Source organism: Mastigoproctus giganteus, chromosome 2, assembly GCF_048544385.1.
Source record: "Mastigoproctus giganteus isolate SK-2022 chromosome 2, ASM4854438v1, whole genome shotgun sequence".
Lineage (NCBI taxonomy): Eukaryota > Metazoa > Arthropoda > Arachnida > Uropygi > Thelyphonidae > Mastigoproctus > Mastigoproctus giganteus.
In genome coordinates this window covers 185012516-185030364 of record NC_143576.1, presented here as the reverse complement: position 1 = coordinate 185030364, position 17849 = coordinate 185012516, and the positions used below count along the sequence as shown (strand labels likewise).

At 37.9% G+C, this 17849-nt stretch overlaps 1 protein-coding gene across 1 annotated transcript in view; it reads left to right on the top strand.

Moving 5' to 3' along the window:
* Rpe (ribulose-phosphate 3-epimerase) overlaps positions 1-17849 on the top strand; it is a 38844-nt gene that overhangs the window by 8408 nt on the left and 12587 nt on the right. Inside the window, exons 2-3 of the mRNA XM_090368844.1 lie at positions 7957-8064; positions 15308-15442. Coding sequence (XP_090224970.1) covers positions 7957-8064; positions 15308-15442 — 243 coding nt within the window. The remainder of the gene's footprint in view (positions 1-7956; positions 8065-15307; positions 15443-17849) is intronic.

Sequence of the window (17849 nt, the reverse complement as noted above, 5' to 3'; positions counted from 1 at the left end):
TTGCAATTACTACTACTACTACTTGTCTTTAAAGTAGTAGTAGGCATTTTTATATGTACAATAATTTTTAAAATCAATACATGGGGGAAGGTGTATCCTTTCAACAAGATTGAAGACAATTTGAGCTTAATAAACTAAAATTGAAGAAATTCGCTGAATAGCCATCCAAAAGTTGATAAAAGTGAATTAAATAATAGATATATAAATGTAGAGGATATTACGGCATAGAAAAAAAAAAGTAATAATTATGAGTTTCTATTTTTTTTATGATCTTTGTATATTTTAAAAGCATTAATGTACATTTTTTTTTTCAATTTTTCAAACTTTCAAATTAGCTACCATGTGTTACTAGCAAAGGTTACTAGAAGCAAAACTAATTTTGATATACTAAGATTTTAGTAAAGCTTTTAATACTATTACACATGAATCAATGTGGAATTATGGGCAAGTTGCTGCTATGGATAAAGGGTTGGTTGAATGGCAAGAGACAGAGCAGTAATTAATGGCCAAAAAAGTGTAAAGTGTATTCGTGTCTAGCGGCACCGGAGGTTTCCCCCAACTCCGCATTGCTTTCATTGTAGGTGTAACAGTTCACTGTAAAGGCCAGAGATTTAAAAGTGTATGGATTTTGTAAGTTTAGTGTTGTGTATCGTTGTTCTTCTGGCCATTTAGCCTCTAGACCCCTGCTGGGGCCCAACGTTGTCCACACTTAGCCTCGTGGAGGCAGACCAGGTACCCAGTAGTTGATATTTTACTCTGGCAGGCCCTGCCACCTAGTTTCCTGAGATTTCAGTGGCTAGGGCCTAAAAAAAAAAAAAAAAAAAAAAATAATAAAATAATCGCTGAAAAAGGTTTAAGCCGAAAGAGTTTTGCGTGCGCGGTTTCAATTTGGACATATTTTAATTTTTTAACATTGTGTGGGACGTTCGCTGGTGTATAGACAGAGTAGGGGAGGGAGACTAAAGACTGGGGGGAAAAGCCAGAAGTATGGGGACAATAGAGTAGGTGTCCCCAAAAGCAGTGGGGTAGGCCCATGCCCCACCAGAGGTAGAGAAGCGGGGAGTGGCAGGGGGAAAACAGGAAACCGTCTCCCCCCTGCCTGGGGATTGGGAATTAAAGGTGAATAGGACTAGGGAGTCCTATTCAGACCGCCATATGGCGTAATGCAAGTAGTTCCTGCATTTATGTCCAGTCCGGGCTTTTTGTCACTTGGTTTGTTTGCATGTACTCATCTTCGTCGGTTAGTTCCTATGGCTGTGTCTGACCAGGTTTCTTGTCACTTTGCTATTTTCTTGATCTTTGTAGGGTCCTGTTGGGTCCTTTGATCCATTTATGGCCTCACTTTGGTCGGGGTTGTCTTCTTCCACGCTCATTTTGATTTCCTCTAACTCTTTGCAGTCTTGTGGGGTGGTCGATTTTCTTCGAGCATGTAATTTACTTTCACTTATTGTGAATGGCAATTTCCGTTCTTCTTCGGTCGAAGACTTCTCGTGCAAATTGGCTGAAAGCCGCGTAGTCGTCTTCTGTGTCCAAGAGATGGTGTTCTTTATTTTTTGGTATGTACTGTATTTTAGTTATTAGCAGGCTTCTCTGTTCCTCATAGCACTCACAGTCGTGCATTATATGATGCCATGTTTCAGGCTCACCACAGGTGCAAGTTAGCTCCTCCGTTATACCCAGCATGTTCAATTTTGCCTTGAATGGGCCATGGCCCGTTAGTAAGTACGTTGCATTTAACCCCGGGTTAAACCACAGGGGGGCTTTTGGATACGTCTTGGCAACCAGTGGTATGAATCTCTTCGTCACTTCGCCTTTATTTGATGCTGTCCATCTGTCCTGCCACAGCTGTAGCAGGTGAGCCACGATTCTATGCTTTTCTGCTTTGCGGTTGTTGTTTGGTTCTAGGGTGAGTCCATAGATGGTAGTGGGTGTTCCCTTAGACAGGTGGTACATGAGCCCGCAGCGAGTCACCTCCAGGTCCAGTGGGAGGACTCCTGTCAAGACCTGGAGGGCGTGCGTGCTCACTGTTCTGCATGCACGAGAGATGATGAGCATAATGCTACGCTGGATTGTGTCCAGGTGTCTTCTATTTACTACTGTTCCTGCTTTTTTGTACCATATCGGGGATCCGTAGGTAATGGCTGGGATGAAAATTGCTTTGTAATACAGGGACAGGGTTTTTCTGTTTAATCCCCAGTCCCTGCGTGAGACTCTTGCTATTAATGCTGTGTAATTCCTTAGTTTTTCTTTCAGGTGGATGATGTGAGGGGTGAAGGATAAATTACTGTCGATTGTAATTCCTAAGTATCGTATTTGTTTTGCAAGTTTGATGGTTGCTCCTGCTATCTTTATTTGCGGTGGTCTGTGGATGTCAAGCACTCCTTTCAGTAGAACAGAGTTCGTCTTCGTGGGTGAGATCTTCAACATGTGTAGCTTTGCCCAATCCTGTAACACCTGTATTGCCTGGTTTGCATGAGTCTCCAGGCCCGATCTGGAGTCCGCCTCCACCATCAGGACCAAATCGTCAGCAAAGGCCTGGCAGCTCACTTCGCCCAAGTCCTGAGCCAGGAAGTCATCAAAGACAAAGTTCCACATGAGTGGCCCCAAGACTGAGCCCTGGGGGCAGCCCCTGCGGACCCATCGAGCCACTTTTCGAAAAGGTGTTACCACCTCAATTCTTCGGTCAGTTAGGTAATCCTTTATACACTTGTAGAGGTTTGTTGGGAGCGCTGCCTCCCGGAGCCGGCTGAGGACGCTCGGCCACCACAGGGTGTCGAACGCCCCTGCGAAGTCCACTGCAATGACTAGGAAGTACTTCCTGTCGCATTGGGTTGCTTTGAATATAAGGTTTTGGACTGCTTCTATGGTTGATAATCCCGGTTTGAATCCATATTGTTTTGGTGATTCTAGGTTTGCAGCTTTGTAGTGGTTCATAATTCTTTTGTGTAACAGCCTTTCGTATAGTTTACTCAGGGTAGTCAGTAAAGTTATCGGTCGGTAGGAATCCGGTTGTTCCGGTGGCTTGTTAGGGTTCTTCAGGATGAGTTTCAGATTTGCGGTTTTCCAGGAGGTCGGAAATTTTCCCGCTTGCAGGCAGCAGTTTAGAAGTTTGAGCAGGAGGCCAGGTATGTGTTCCACAGCCTTTTTGATCAGCTCCGGCTCCAGGAGGTCCAGTCCCGGGCATTTCTTATTTCGCATCTGTGCCGCATCATTTTGTAGCTCCTCCATGGTGAAGGGCGGCTCCATTTGTTGCGATGCGTATGCCTCGTAATGGCCACTGCTCTTCATGGCCTAATATTATTATGAAGTTTCTTAGGATTCAGGGATAGACCACTTACTGTTTTCAATATTTATTGTTGAAAGCTAGTTGAATGTCTAAGTTTGCTGATATAAAGGTTGGTAGAGTGGTTAATCATGGATGCTGCTGTTAACAAGCTCTAGAAAAATTAGGCAGACATGCTGAGATGTGGTAGTTGTGGTTTAATATTGATAAATGCAAGGTACTGCATTTGTATAGCAGAAGTTCCCTGTGACATAACTTTGGCACCTCATTAAGTCCATGCCCTGATAAATCCAGGCTGTTCTGAAGGCTAAAGGGACCTACTTGCTATAATCTATTATGTGGGCATCACCTGGCAAGAGTGTCATGAACAGTGGAAATGACATATAGCCTTGCCAATATAATGCAATAAATAACCCCACTATTCTGTATAGTTGGTAATGGGTGTTTTCAGTGGGGAGAAATGGGTTTGTCCACATTTAATGTCAGTCTATTGGACAGATTTTAATGAAATTTGAGGTGGATCAATCCCGCATCACAATAAAAATGTGGTTATATTATAGTCATAAATAAATTAAAAATACTGTATTTCTGTACTGGAATACTTGCAATTACATTGATCTGTGCTTTGTTTAGCACTGTCTTGCAGTAGTCATAGTTAAATTTTCCATTAATTTCTTATCAAATCATATATTATGCTTTAAGTGTAGTTTTAGTTTCAGAGAAAATACTAAAATCAGCATAAAATCAGAGGTTGATGAATGGGGATGAACTATGAGAACAGTTTTGGAAATCACGTATATGCTTATAAGGAAACCAGGACACAGTGTTAAATATACAACTGAGACAGTAATCAAGGTAAGTACCATCAATATTGAAACTTGAAACTGCAAATAAATGGAAAGTTTTTTTTTTTTTTTCTTCTCCCTTTCAAAGTTTAATCACTCCCCATTAGACATGGTTATTCTCACTTCACGAGCCATTGGCAAAATGTTAAGTGAAGTTTCAAAAATAATACTATAGTAAAAAACACTAAAAGTATTAATACAGTCACTCCCCGACTTACGTAAGGGTTGCATTCCATGGAATGCTATATAAGTCAGAATTTCCCTAAATGCTTATGCAGCACTCGCAAATTTGATTGAAGCAAAAAAGAAATGTTCGACGAACGTGTAAATAGAATTATTTATTCAATTTTTTTAACTTGTGCAGGAAAAATTACAAATGTGTACAAAATTAAACAAATTTCAAAATTACAAAAAGAGAGGAGACAGGCATAATGTCAGAAAGTTTTACCTTTCGACCATCATTGCCAGAATTAACTCTCCAGTTGATAAGCATGTTGCTGTGGAAGTGGCAACTTCTGCAGCAACAAAGAATTTAGAAGGGGTTTTTCCAACACATCACAATTTCTCTGCAGCTGCAGAATCGGCACTGGTGACTTCGCCGCATACTTTGGAAACCAGCACGATGCTTGAACCTATTAAACCACGTATTGCTTGCCACCAACTTGGCTTGAGGTTCGCCATACTTATCCTTAATGTCTTCATAAATACTTCTTGCTGTTGCTTGAATGGCCATTGGATCAGGGGAACTTGCTTCTGAATCTAATTTTCCATCCATATTATTAATAGCTTTTCCATCTTCGATATAGCACCTGAATGCTGTTTTGTGATCACTGTTGATCATAAATGTGTTGATCCTTTAATGTGTTCTTTTATACGTGCACTGTCCCTTAAAATAATATATTCACTGTTGAAGCAGCGAGACTTAATTCCGTGCAATAGATGACAACCTTTGTCGTACTTCTTAATTAATCATTTTCATTTCTAAATCAATTTTGTTTCGTTTCCTAGCACTGCCAGCACTTGCATTTCCGTTGGTCCCTTTCCCTTCACAATTGTAATAAGTAAATAGGAATGAAGAGAATATTCTTAAAATTTATTTATGTTTATTATATGATTGAAGATTTCAGTGAAGGGGTACTCATTTCACAATAATACCATAACGTAAAAACCCACAGAATTCCAGTTATCGGTATTATTGCAAATGCAATAAAATCAAGTTTACTACCCATTTTTAATAGATTGTGCTAACAGAAAAGTCCAATAAACCAGAAAGTGCAAATTGTTTTTGTTTTATGGTAGTGACCTCCAGAAATGTGTTTTAGAAAACTACCACAAAGGCATTCAAAATTGATTCTTATAATGGAACATATGATAATGATGAAAGCGTAATGCAATTTCTATTATAACAATTATCTTTTAGAGAGATAAATAGCTTAGTTATATAGCAAAAATTTCAACTTCCAAGGTCTTGGAATGAATTACCGAAAGAAAAAAAAGAAAAAACAAAAAACAATGTGTTATTGGGTTCACATTACGATATTTTAACGATACCTCCATTTATTCCTATGGGATGCAAATACATTTCCACAATTTTTTTTAAGTTTGCACCAGCCGGTAAAACTTACATAAAGTTGAATTTCCGTAAGTCGAGTATTACTTAAGCTGGGGAGTGGCTGTACTAACACTTGGTGGTAGATGACTCATCAACAGATTCATTACCAGCACTTTGCTTATTGGTGGCTTAGAAGTGGTGAGACCCATGTTTAGTCTTCCAGAGCAAACTTTCCAGCATCTGCTCTCCTCTCCCCATCTCCTTCAACTCATGCATGGTACTAAATACTATAGATTTTGATACCTTTCATGTTTGTTTTCAAAAAAATAAAAATAAAAATATATAGTTATTCCAGAATAACATATCAGTTGGATGTTACCATACTCAAAGTTTAAGGGGAAAAAAAAAAAGACCTGGGGTAATTATACAGTCTGACATGAAGTTTACCAAGCAGTGCCGACAGGCTGCTAGAACAGCCTCACAAGGTTCTATGAGTGATATACAGAATTTTGCCAGCCAGAATAAAGAGGTGGTGTATAAATAAAATCTAAGACAAAAGTAAAATCCAAGTAAGAGTAAGTCTAAGTAAAATCCAAGTAAGAGTAAGTCTAAGTAAAATCTAAGACCACAAGTTACAAAATCTTTAAAAAATCACTGTACATGTCAGGCATAGCCTCTTTCTGTACATAGCTATAAGCAAACTGGGTTTGCTATTTCATTGTTCTCATATTGTTAAGGCACTTTTCCACAAGTTGCCATGGTATTGCACTATTCTAAATAAAGGAAACTAATGTGTGTAGAGAGAAGCATATCATTTTATTTAAGGTGTATGTCGCTACCTCGAGATCCAGATTTTGTTTGGTGGGTAGGTAAGAATTGTGAAAGATCTAAACAACCCAGTGATGTTTATATAATGGAATATATTCATATGCAGGATGATGCAGTAAACAGTAGACATAGGTAAACCTAAGGCAAAAGCCCCAATCACCTATGAGATCCCTAAACCTGGATGCCATCAGCATTTAGTTTAATCAATCCATTCAAAGCCTTCAGTCAGCTCTCCTTACAGGTGCCTATGTTCCAGATGCTGCAATTTGCAGAACTGAGGTCTTTCTTGGTGAGGAGATGCTTTTGTTTCCTAACTAATCTCATTACTCTTCTCTGCACCCTTTCCAAAGATCCACATGCTTCCTAAAATGAGGCTTTCCAACTGGTATGCGGTACTCAAGATGCCGCCTAACCATTGCCTTTTACGAATAGAATAATCACTTCCTTGTCCCTGTTGAAAAATTTCTTGTAAATCATTGACAGTCTTACAGTCTCCTAGCAATCTGTTTGCATTGATTAGAGAACAAACATCATGGCTGACTACAATTAATCTCAGGTCTTTTTCTCTACCACCTTGAATGTAGTACCACCCAATTTGTATGATATTCTGGGATTACTGCTACCCTTATGTAGAACTTTGCATTTGTCAAGGTCAAACCTCAACTGCCACTTCTCAGTTCATTTGCCTAATTTTTCTAGATCTTGTTGTATTAGCATACCTGATTCCTGTCATTAACCACCCTGCCAGTATTTGTTATATCGGCAAACTTATTAAACTTGATATGCCTTCATCAGTATTGTTAATAAATATTGAAAACAGTAAGGGTTCCATTATACTGAACCCTGAGAGAATCCACAAATAATGTTCATCCATGAGGAGCAGGTCATTAACAATCATTCAGTCTCCTGCCACTCAACCATTCCTTTATCCTTAGCATTAACTTGCTAGTAGTGCCACATTGTACCAATTTGTACAGCAATCTTCCATATGAAACAGTATAAAAGGTTGTTGTGAAATCTAAGTATATGATATCAAAATTATTTTTTGCATCCGGTTTCTTTGTTACTATGTCATAGTAGTCAATTTTAATGATTAGACAAGGTTATCCCTTAACAAATCTGTGCTGTATAATTACATTCTCTCAAGATGGTTCTGCATTACTTTTTTAACTACAGACTCCACTATTTTCTCTGTAACAGAGTCAAGCTTACAGGTCTTATATTCATAGAAGCCAAATGAATTTACCATATATTCCAGTGGGTAAGTCAGCCTTTGAGGTGCTAAAAATCATCTGAAATTTTAAGGTCAGCTTATATGCTGAGTATAAAATCCTGAACTTGAACTAAAGATCCTTTTTTTTTTTTAAGTAACATATTGTGTATAATCGTAATAATTGTTTGTTATTTAATGTTTTTGTTTGAATATATATGTATATTTTTTCTTTCAGTGGATTAAGCCAATGTCAGATTCTGGAGCAAACCAATATACTTTCCATATAGAAGCTACTGAAGATCCTCTTGACTTAATCCGAAAAATAAAGGAAACAGGAATGAGAGTAAATTTTTTGTTTTATTTCCTTGTGCATTTTTAATTTATAATTAGCATTTACTTAATAGGATCTGTATTACAGAATACTTAGCCTGTTGATCAGGGCTGTGGAGCCAGAACCATGGAGCTGGAGTCATTAAAAAAAAACTGGCTCCTTGGCTCCAACTAACTTGGGCAGTCATAATCATGAGGTTGGCACATATGTTATATGCTTTGATGCTTCATGGTGTAGTTTCATTTCCCTATTGCCGACTGGGCTAGCCAGGTGGGTAAAGTGCCTGCCTGGCAACCCAAAGGTCGTGGGTTCGAATCCCGCCTCGGGCTTGGATCAAAGTACTGCAAAAACCTTGGGAGGTGCATTATGGCCACAGAAGCCGATGCCAACAACTACCAAAAAATAAAAAATAAATTCCCTCTTCTTTTTTTTTTTTTTTTCCTTTGTCTAAACCAGTGAGTGGTTTTCGAATAATGGAAACAGGAATTTTCAGATAATGCACATTTTATATTTTCAGAAATGTCAAATGTGTGTAAGCCCTCAACAAAGGATCTAGAACAAAGTCTAATGTATTCGAATATTTTACGGTCACTGAAGATGATAAATAATATATTTGCACATGCCAAGTGAATGACACTGATGGCGAGATTTTGACTATAACAGATGATGAAGTGAAAGAGATGAATCAAGTGTGAGACTCCAGAATTAGAACCTGATGATGACGTAGAAGCAGAACTGGATTTAAGTGACATCGTGGATGAAATTTAAATCCTCTCGAGAGTCCAGCACGTGCGTTATGGTGATCATACCTTACAGCTGGCAATTCATTATGGCTTAGGAAATAAACATGCAACTGCTCTTGTAAGTAAGGTGAGACAGGTTATACTAGCTGCTAAAAAGCCAAAAATAGAAGCAATAATTAAACGGCGTGCTGGAAAAGTAGCAACTTTGGATCAAGCTACTAGGTGGGGTAGCAGCACATATATGACGATGATGGACCACTTACTGGAACTGAAACTCGTGGCGTGGGCAGGTACTGGGAAGCAGCCTTCCTGGTGATTGCTGCTTCTTGATAGCTAAATGACCAGAAACAACTAAACAACACACACATCACTACACTCGTTTCTGGCCATTTTACAGAGTTTTGTATATCATCACATAGAACCATGGCTGAAATGAACTAACATAATGCCTTACATAAGACACAACACATGTCCACATATATTTATTGATGTGGCCAAATCTGAACTAACACTAACAGAAGTACTGTGGGACCGGTTGCAGAAGCTTAAAAACTTGCTTTATCAACCAACCACATACTACTACAAAGAAAATTCAAGGTGGAGACTTGACTTCTGATCAGTTCTTAAACAAATGGAAGCCTCTGATCTACTGCCTCTCCAAGATATATGGTCCCATAGCTGAAGGTGTCATTGACCTCCATGGAAGTTAAGGAAAAATCTTTATTGGGAAATGATGTAGTATTAGCTAGCGTTTATGCTGATCTCAAGTACAGATGTTTATTAACAGATGGAAAGCAAAGCAAAGGAAGCTTTATGTAGTAGTAGTAGTGGCATGTGATGCAAGAAAGCAAGCGTATGAGCTTATGCAGCATCAGCCAAAAAAAAAAAATTAAAAAACAATCCCCTCTAAATATTTGTCCAGTTCCTCCTTAAATTTATTTAACCTATCAACTTCCACAACAACAGATGGAAGTTTGTTCCAGAAATTAACCACCCACTGCTAAAGGCAAATTTCCGCACATCTATTCTACATCTGTCCTTCCTCAATTTCAATTTATGCTCCCTTAGGTTCGTAATCTGAACAAGTGGAAGAATCCCATCAGAATTCAGCGTGCTTAACCCATTCAAGGCCTTATACACCTCAATCAGATCACCTCACATGTGCCTAGTCTCCAGCTGCTGCAATTTGCAGGACTTAAGCCTCTCCTGGTAAGAGGATCCCTTCATTCTCCTCGCCAATCTTGTTGCCCTTCTCTGTACACACTCAAGCAAATCTACATCCTTCCTAAAATGAGGCCTCCAGATCTGCATGCAGTACTCAAGGCGTGGCCTGACCATTGCCTTATACAGAGGGACAATCACCTCCTTTTCCCTGCTAACAAAATTCCTGTATATCATTGACAACACCTCATGACCTGCCTTGGCAGCCTGTCTGCATTGCTCAGAAAACTTCATATCTGACTGTACAATTACTCCCAGGTCTTTTTCATTTTCTACCTCCTTAAGTGTAGTACCACACAGATGGCATGTTTCTCTGGGGTTACTTCTAACCATATTTGCAGTACTTTTCATTTTTCAGTGTTAAACTTCAGTTGCCACTTCTCAGCCCATCTGCCCAAATTTTCTAGATCCTGTTGCAGTAACACACTGCCATTACTGTCATTAACAACCCTGCCAACCTTTGTATCATCTGCAAACTTCGACACTGAACCTGATATACCTTCATCAATATCATTGATAAAAATTAAAAAAAAACAACAATGGACCGAACCCTGTGGGACATTAGTCCATGAAGAGCAGCACCCATTGATTACCACCCTCTGTCTTCTCCCACTCAACCATCCTTTTATCCACTGTAGCAACTTACCCTTAATACCATTCTGCTCCAATTTGTACAGTAATCTTCCATGCGCAACAATGCCAAAAGCTTTCCTGAAATCCAAGTTAACTGCAGCCATTATCAACCCACTGCAGGATGGAAACCTCCTCAACAATTCATGCTGAGGGAAATGGACCATAATCTTCAATGCTGGTCCAGTGCAGGTTGGCAGATCAACCGTATTTAGCAGTCAGGGGCTTGAACCCCGGTCTACTCAAAGAGCGTGTGCTACTGCACTGCCGCTCCTGACCACTCAGCTACGAAATCCAAGTATATGATATCAAAATTTTTTTCATCCAGTTCCTTTATAACCACACCATAATAACCAATCAAATTTGTCAGACAAGACTTTCCCTTAACAAACCCATGCTGTGTCTGAATTATTGCTGCAGTCTTGTCTAGATAATCCTGCAATACATCTTTAACCAGTGACTCCATTATTTTAACTGGAACAGAAGTTAAACTAACTGGTCTGTAATTACTCGTGTCACCCTTCGATCCCCCTTTGTGAATTGGGGACACATTTGCACATCTCCAGTCCGTGGGGACCTCCCCTGAGTCCAAGGATGCTCTCATAATTATGGCTAAGGGTTTGCTTACTTCCTTTGCCACCTCCTTTAATATAACTGGATAGATCCCATCCACCCCAGGTGCCTTTCTTATGTTTAACTTCAACAATTTCTCCTCCACTTTGTTCTCAGTTATTACAAAATCATTAAGCACCTTGCTACAATTTGATAACCTTCTGCCATTTTCAAACCTTAATAACTCCTCATGTGTGAATGTAGATGCAAAATACTCATTCAGTTTGTTTGCTATCTGAGCAGGATCATCAACAGTCAAAAAACCATTTATCAAGTGGACCAATTAGATTCATCCCATTTCCTTTTAGAGTTTATAGAAGTAAAGAAATCCTTGCTGCTTTTCTTAGCATCCTTTGCCAAAGATTTCTCGTAATCTGCTTTCGCCTGCCTAACCTCCTTTGTGACTTGATTACAGACTAGCTTATATATATCATAGGCTTCTGTGTCGCCTGATAATCTATATGCATCCCATGCATTTTTCTTCTCTGCCACGAGTCTCATTAGTTCATTTGACAACCATTTAGGCCTAAACCTTGAACAATATTTCTTAATAGGTATGAAACGTTTAGTAACTTCCACTATTAATTCCTTGAATACTTCCCACTTAGAATTTGCTGTTGGTAACATCATCAGTTGGTCCCACTGTACAGAATTTATAAATTTGGTTTTTTTTTTAGGAGCATTAGCAACTAAGGCCATATTGCTCGGGAGATATGCGGTGGTCATTCCCTGACCTTTCAGCATCCTCCGTATTTGGTCGGCATGGGCTTGAACCCTGGTCTAATCAAGAAGAGTGTGCTACGCACTGCTGCTCCTGCCCACCTGGCTATGGAAACGCCAATTTATTTAAAAACTGTCTGAGTCCAAATATAGCACTCAGAATAAGAAACCCTCGAGAATGCCCAGCCCCAGTAGATGAAATACAAAGCAATCCATCGTCATCATCTAATACTAATTCTGAAGATGAGTTTGACTTTAAAAAAAAATTATTGAAAAACAGCATAGCTCGAAAGGCTGTCGACTGGAATTAATAAAAGGCATACCACATGTTACTCCTATTAGAAAAAGACTAAATTCAAGTTAGAAGTGTGTCCCTCACTGAAGTTGAAAATATTGATCATCAATCAAAGATGTCAGTAAAAGATGCAATATTGAAATTGAATTGAAATCATGACTCAGACCAGAGCAGCATAGCAAAAGGCTCAAGCTAATGGGAGTGCTGTGGCTCAGGGGAGAAACTGAGAGGGGGGCAGTTGCCCTCTGAATCACAGCCTTTTAGCACTGCTTGCTTGACGTTTGTGGAGCAATCAGGTATGGGACATGATATTGCCAAGGGATATTGAATGTCTTTGTGTGTGTGTGTGTGTGTGTGTGTGTGAGATGTAAGGAGTGTGAGGAAATCAGGCAACAACTCAGTGTTGTTATGGGCCTATATAAGAGCTTGAAGGACAGGATTGATACCCTCAAAGGATCTAAATTGGGGGCCCATCAAGCTCTCAGCTGCCCACATCAAAGCCAGAGCTTGCACTTGATCATCACGCAACACAGCGGCAACCCCCAAGGCAGAATACACTGGTCCCACAGGAATTAGTAGTTGTTGGTGACTCAATTGTCAGGGAAATGGGGAACATGGTATGTAAAAAGGATAGGTGGAACAGGACCAGGGTATGTCTGCCAGGGGCAAAGGTTGATGACGTAGAGAGGATATCATCTTTTAAGGGCACAAAAGGTGATATTGTTGTACACGTTGACACTAATGATATTAACAGTAGGAGACTGGCAGAATTACTTAACAAGTACAGGTCACTGTTGAAAAAAGCCGTGAATTAGGGTTGAATTTGAAAGTGTCTGCAATTCTGCCCAGACACGATAGGAGGGAGTATATGATGACAGCCTTGTTGATCAATTTGGCCCTGGAAAGCTTGTGCAGGGCTCAGGGGTAGAATTTTTTTCAGCCTGGTCTGTACTTGTTAACAGGAGAGACTGCTTCTGCAGGGATGGGATACCCTTAAATAGAAAGGGTGCAAGAATATTTGCTGATGCTATTGAGGCAGTGTTAGGTGGCTCGGAAAACTGCTAGCTTGGGGGGATACAAGGATTAATGGATTAACGGTAGCCACTGGCAGAGGTGAAAGTGATTTTTGCACTGCTTCTATTGGAATGAGCAGCAGCCTGAAAAACAAGATGCAGGGTATTTCAGAGACTGCTAGGAGTCATTGCTGTACAGTTGCCAAGAAGATGTTATCTTGGCAGATGTACATCATGAGGGTGGATTGATGTACTCTTCTAATTTAATATTTTTTGTTATTAAATTAATTTTTTGATAACTGAGTTATCATTAGTAATTTTTCTTCTTAATAATTTTTTCCAAAAAAAAATATTATAATAAAATAAACAAGAAAAAAAATAATAAAAATTTAGTATTAGTAGTGGTGAATGGTGCAAGAACGCAACCTTATAAAGCATCAGCCAGAAAAAAAAAAAATCCCACATCACCTGTCTATTTCCTCCAAGTTGGTCTAGTTCTTCCTTGTATTTATTCAAACTACCCACTTCCACAACAACAGACGAAAGTTTGTTCCTATAATCAACTGCCTGCTGGCAAAGGCAAACTTACACACATCTATTCTGCAACCATCCTTTTTCAGTTTGAATTTATGCTCCATTTTGTGTGTAGTCTGAGCAAGAGGAAGAATTCCATCAGCATTGAGCTTGCTCAGCCCATTCAAAGTCTTAATATATTAAAAAAGCTTTCTTAATCTGTTAGCCTCAACTACCCACTGAAGTAACTTATTCCACTAATTAACAACTACTTTCTAAAAGAAAACTTATTGCAGTCTAGTATAAACCTCTTTACTTGTTATTTGAATTTGTAGTCCCTAATTCTGGGATCATAACAGTCAAAATTTCATTCATCTTACTATCTTTTCCTAGGCCTTTATAGACTTCAATCTGGTTCCCTGCCCCTGTATGGCTCACATATTTAAAGTCTTTCCTCATACAGCCATTATATTCATATATCTTTACCATTTGCAGATCTCATCAAGCTGGTTGCCTGTCTTTGGACCCTTTTGTTGTTATGACTTCTCTATATCTGCAAGAAAATTTAACGTGTGCTCCTATTTGGTTTCTGGATAGGTGATATTTGTTCTACAGGCATTTTCAGCCATTTCATTTTAATATGTGGAGAAACCACTTAATGTTAGGTGAAAAAACAAGTATTATTTTCAGAATTTAGAAACAGATATGTGTTATTTGAATCTCCTTCTGTATTTTGAAATCAGAAAAGAGAAGTATGTTTGCATTTTGCAGTTTGTGCTGATGTGCAACAAGTGTCAAGAAAAGTGTTATTGCCCACCATATTAATTATTATGCACATTTAATTATTAAGTCTTAATTATTACAGTAGAACAAACTTGTCTTTGTTACAAGTTGCGGTATTGCACCACTTTCAACCGATAACTCTAGCATATATTACAACTTTACAATTTGAAATACACCTTCACCTAAAATATTATATGCATCTACTTCTTTGTCTTTACAAATTGTAATGTTAAAATCTTAGTAAAATCAGTTATGGAACTTGCAGTACCATATATAAAATACAGTGTATAATGAAAGCTAGATATAATTGATTTATCTATCAATAAGTGAGCCTTTGTCATGCAGGACAGCTTTTTCAACCAATAAAATTTGTACCAAGACCGAATTGCTGCTAATAGTTTAGTGTATATAATAAATCATCATACTGCATTGTTGTTACAAGTTAAGCCACTGCTTTGCAAGACAGATCATTGTAGTCATTAAACAACAAAATTTGCCATTTAGTCTTGCTGTAGAAGCAAGATTGAGCTGTACGGTACTGGGCACCAGTCTGAATTTTTTAGGTGCCAAAGTGTTCTTTTGTTCAGGATTTTTTCTAGCTCTGCCATAAAGAAAAGTTATTTTTGCTATGTGGATGTTGTTTGTATATCTGTCATATAATTCATATCATGATTTTTGATGTAAAGCCTTTAGAAATTAATGTTCCTGCCTTTATTTGATTTAAGGCTGGTATTGGAATGAAACCGGGCACACCTGTTGACAAAGTGTTGCCCTTCATTAATCATGTGGATCTGATATTGATTATGACAGTTGAACCAGGATTTGGAGGACAGAGTTTCATGGAAGACATGATGTCAAAGGTATTAAATCTATTTTTTAAATGAATTAAAGATATTCATTTTTTGCTAATTTGAAGTTGATTTATTGAATTGGTTTTTCTTCATTTTGCATAAATGCTCACGATATAGTTTTAAAAGGATATTGTGCAGTTATACTACCCGTTGAATAAGAAAACTTTACAGTGTTTCTTATTCAACCACATTTGGGAAATGTTTTAATAAATAAAATATTAAATATCATATTAGAGAGATAATTTTTCAAAGATACCAATGTACATTTTAATGACAAATCAGGTCCTCAGTGGACTAAAACACAGGAGCAAATATTCAGATATCATATGTGAGCATCATGTGCAGATTTTTACAAAATTCATTGTGTTAGCACATCAACATCCACCAATAAATCCCCATCAGACTCTTTACTGTGTTTCATCCAATTATAATCCAGTATTGCAGGGCTTCAAGAGTTGGACCACTGAATTGTTTCCAATTATTTGTTTCCACAATACTCTATTATTTTTCGTAATTATATATTTTTCCATTATGATTAGCTAATTACTTTTGGTGATTTAATAAAAAGTAATTAAGTTATTAAACCATGATAGTGGTGAGTACTGATAAAATTAAGCTATCACTATATAATTTATTTCAGTAAATTCAGACAGTACTTTAACGTTATTAAACTGCCAATTACCTTCTCAGTGAGGGATCATAATGTGTGATATGCTTACACTTTTATGCAGGTTACTATTTCCTCCTTAGTTTTTTACCCCATTTGATGCTGTGGTTAGCATCATAATTTAGTGCCAGGGCACACAGTTCATACTGCACTCATACAACCTGATTTATTTCACTTTGCACTGGAACAGCTGTCCCATTTGTTCATGCTTTGAAACAGCCCTGCAGATGGTATTGTATTGCAGTTGACATAGGAAATGCAAGAAATCCTGTTTTCTGGGTCCATAAATTATATTAAATAACCAATTACCTTCCCATAAATTATATTAAATAACCAATTACCTTCTCAGTGAGAGATCATAATGTGTGATATGCTTACACTTTTATGCAGGTTACTATTTCCTCCTTAGTTTTTTACCCCATTTGATGCTGTGGTTAGCATCATAATTTAGTGCCAGGGCACACAGTTCATACTGCACTCTTACAACCTGATTTATTTCACTTTGCACTGGAACAGCTGTCCCATTTGTTCATGCTTTGAAACAGCCCTGCAGATGGTATTGTATTGCAGTTGACATAGGAAATGCAAGAAATCCTGTTTTCTGGGTCCATAAATTATATTAAATAAAATATATAAATAATGATATTAGTTTTTTTTTTTTTTTTTCCCCTATATAACTTATTTTTGCTTTTATATAATGCTAATAATTCCCAGAATGGACCTTAACGGCCCAATTCCTGTTTGTAGAGAAGTAGTAGTTAATAATTCTAGTATATATATCTTTTTAGACCTGTTGGTGGCATTTGCCACATGTCTGTTTCCAAAAAATAAGTGAGCTTCAAGGTAAAATTCCAATATTATATGTTGTCCTTTTAACAAATCTTTTACATTTATTAATTCAGAACTGAAAGGGTTAAGATTTGTATTAAATATGTGCTTGCTTTCATAAGTAACACTAGTTAGTTAATCATTTTGGCCTTTTTATTTGTTATATACACTAAAATATTCAGCCTCCTCTCAATGAATATTGTGTGCTATGCCAGAAGTCTCTGCATGTGTGTGTATATAGCAGCTCAGGCATACCAATATAAATCTGATAGATTTGCCTGTACAGTAACAGTACATTAGAGAATACCATGGATCACAAATCAGAACTTAGATTTTCAAGATGGGATGGTGGTTGGATGACACATCAGTAACTTTTCTGTGATGTAGTGCAACTGTGACTCATCTGAATCTCTCAAAGTCCACTGGCAGGTGTTATTCAAAGTACATCCAGTAATGTACAAAGACAAAGTTTTATTGGTACACTCCTAAAATTAATGGATGGATTTATCTGAAAATGCATAACTGCATATAGACATAAATAGTTATCATATCAAGCTATTGATGCAGTAGAATGTCCAGTAAAGTGTCTCTCATCATCATAACACAAATTTGAAGGTGCTAAAAAAAATGTATGTAAATGTTAGCAAGCTAACAAAACAGTGAGCAAATGGCCCATGTCTATCTAATAGTGTCTTTAACACACATAAGATGATGTTATGGACAGCTGACAGACTTTGAAAAGGGTTCAAATCATTGGGTTGTCAGAAGCTGGATTTTCAACGAGGCAAATTACTGTAGGATGTGATGCTTGAACAGTTTGTAACAGTGAATTCAGGAAAGTATTTGGACACATTTTGATGTTCTGGTGGCATCAGAAAAATGACAAGATAGGTGGTTTGTTTGTTATTTGGTTTTAGGAGC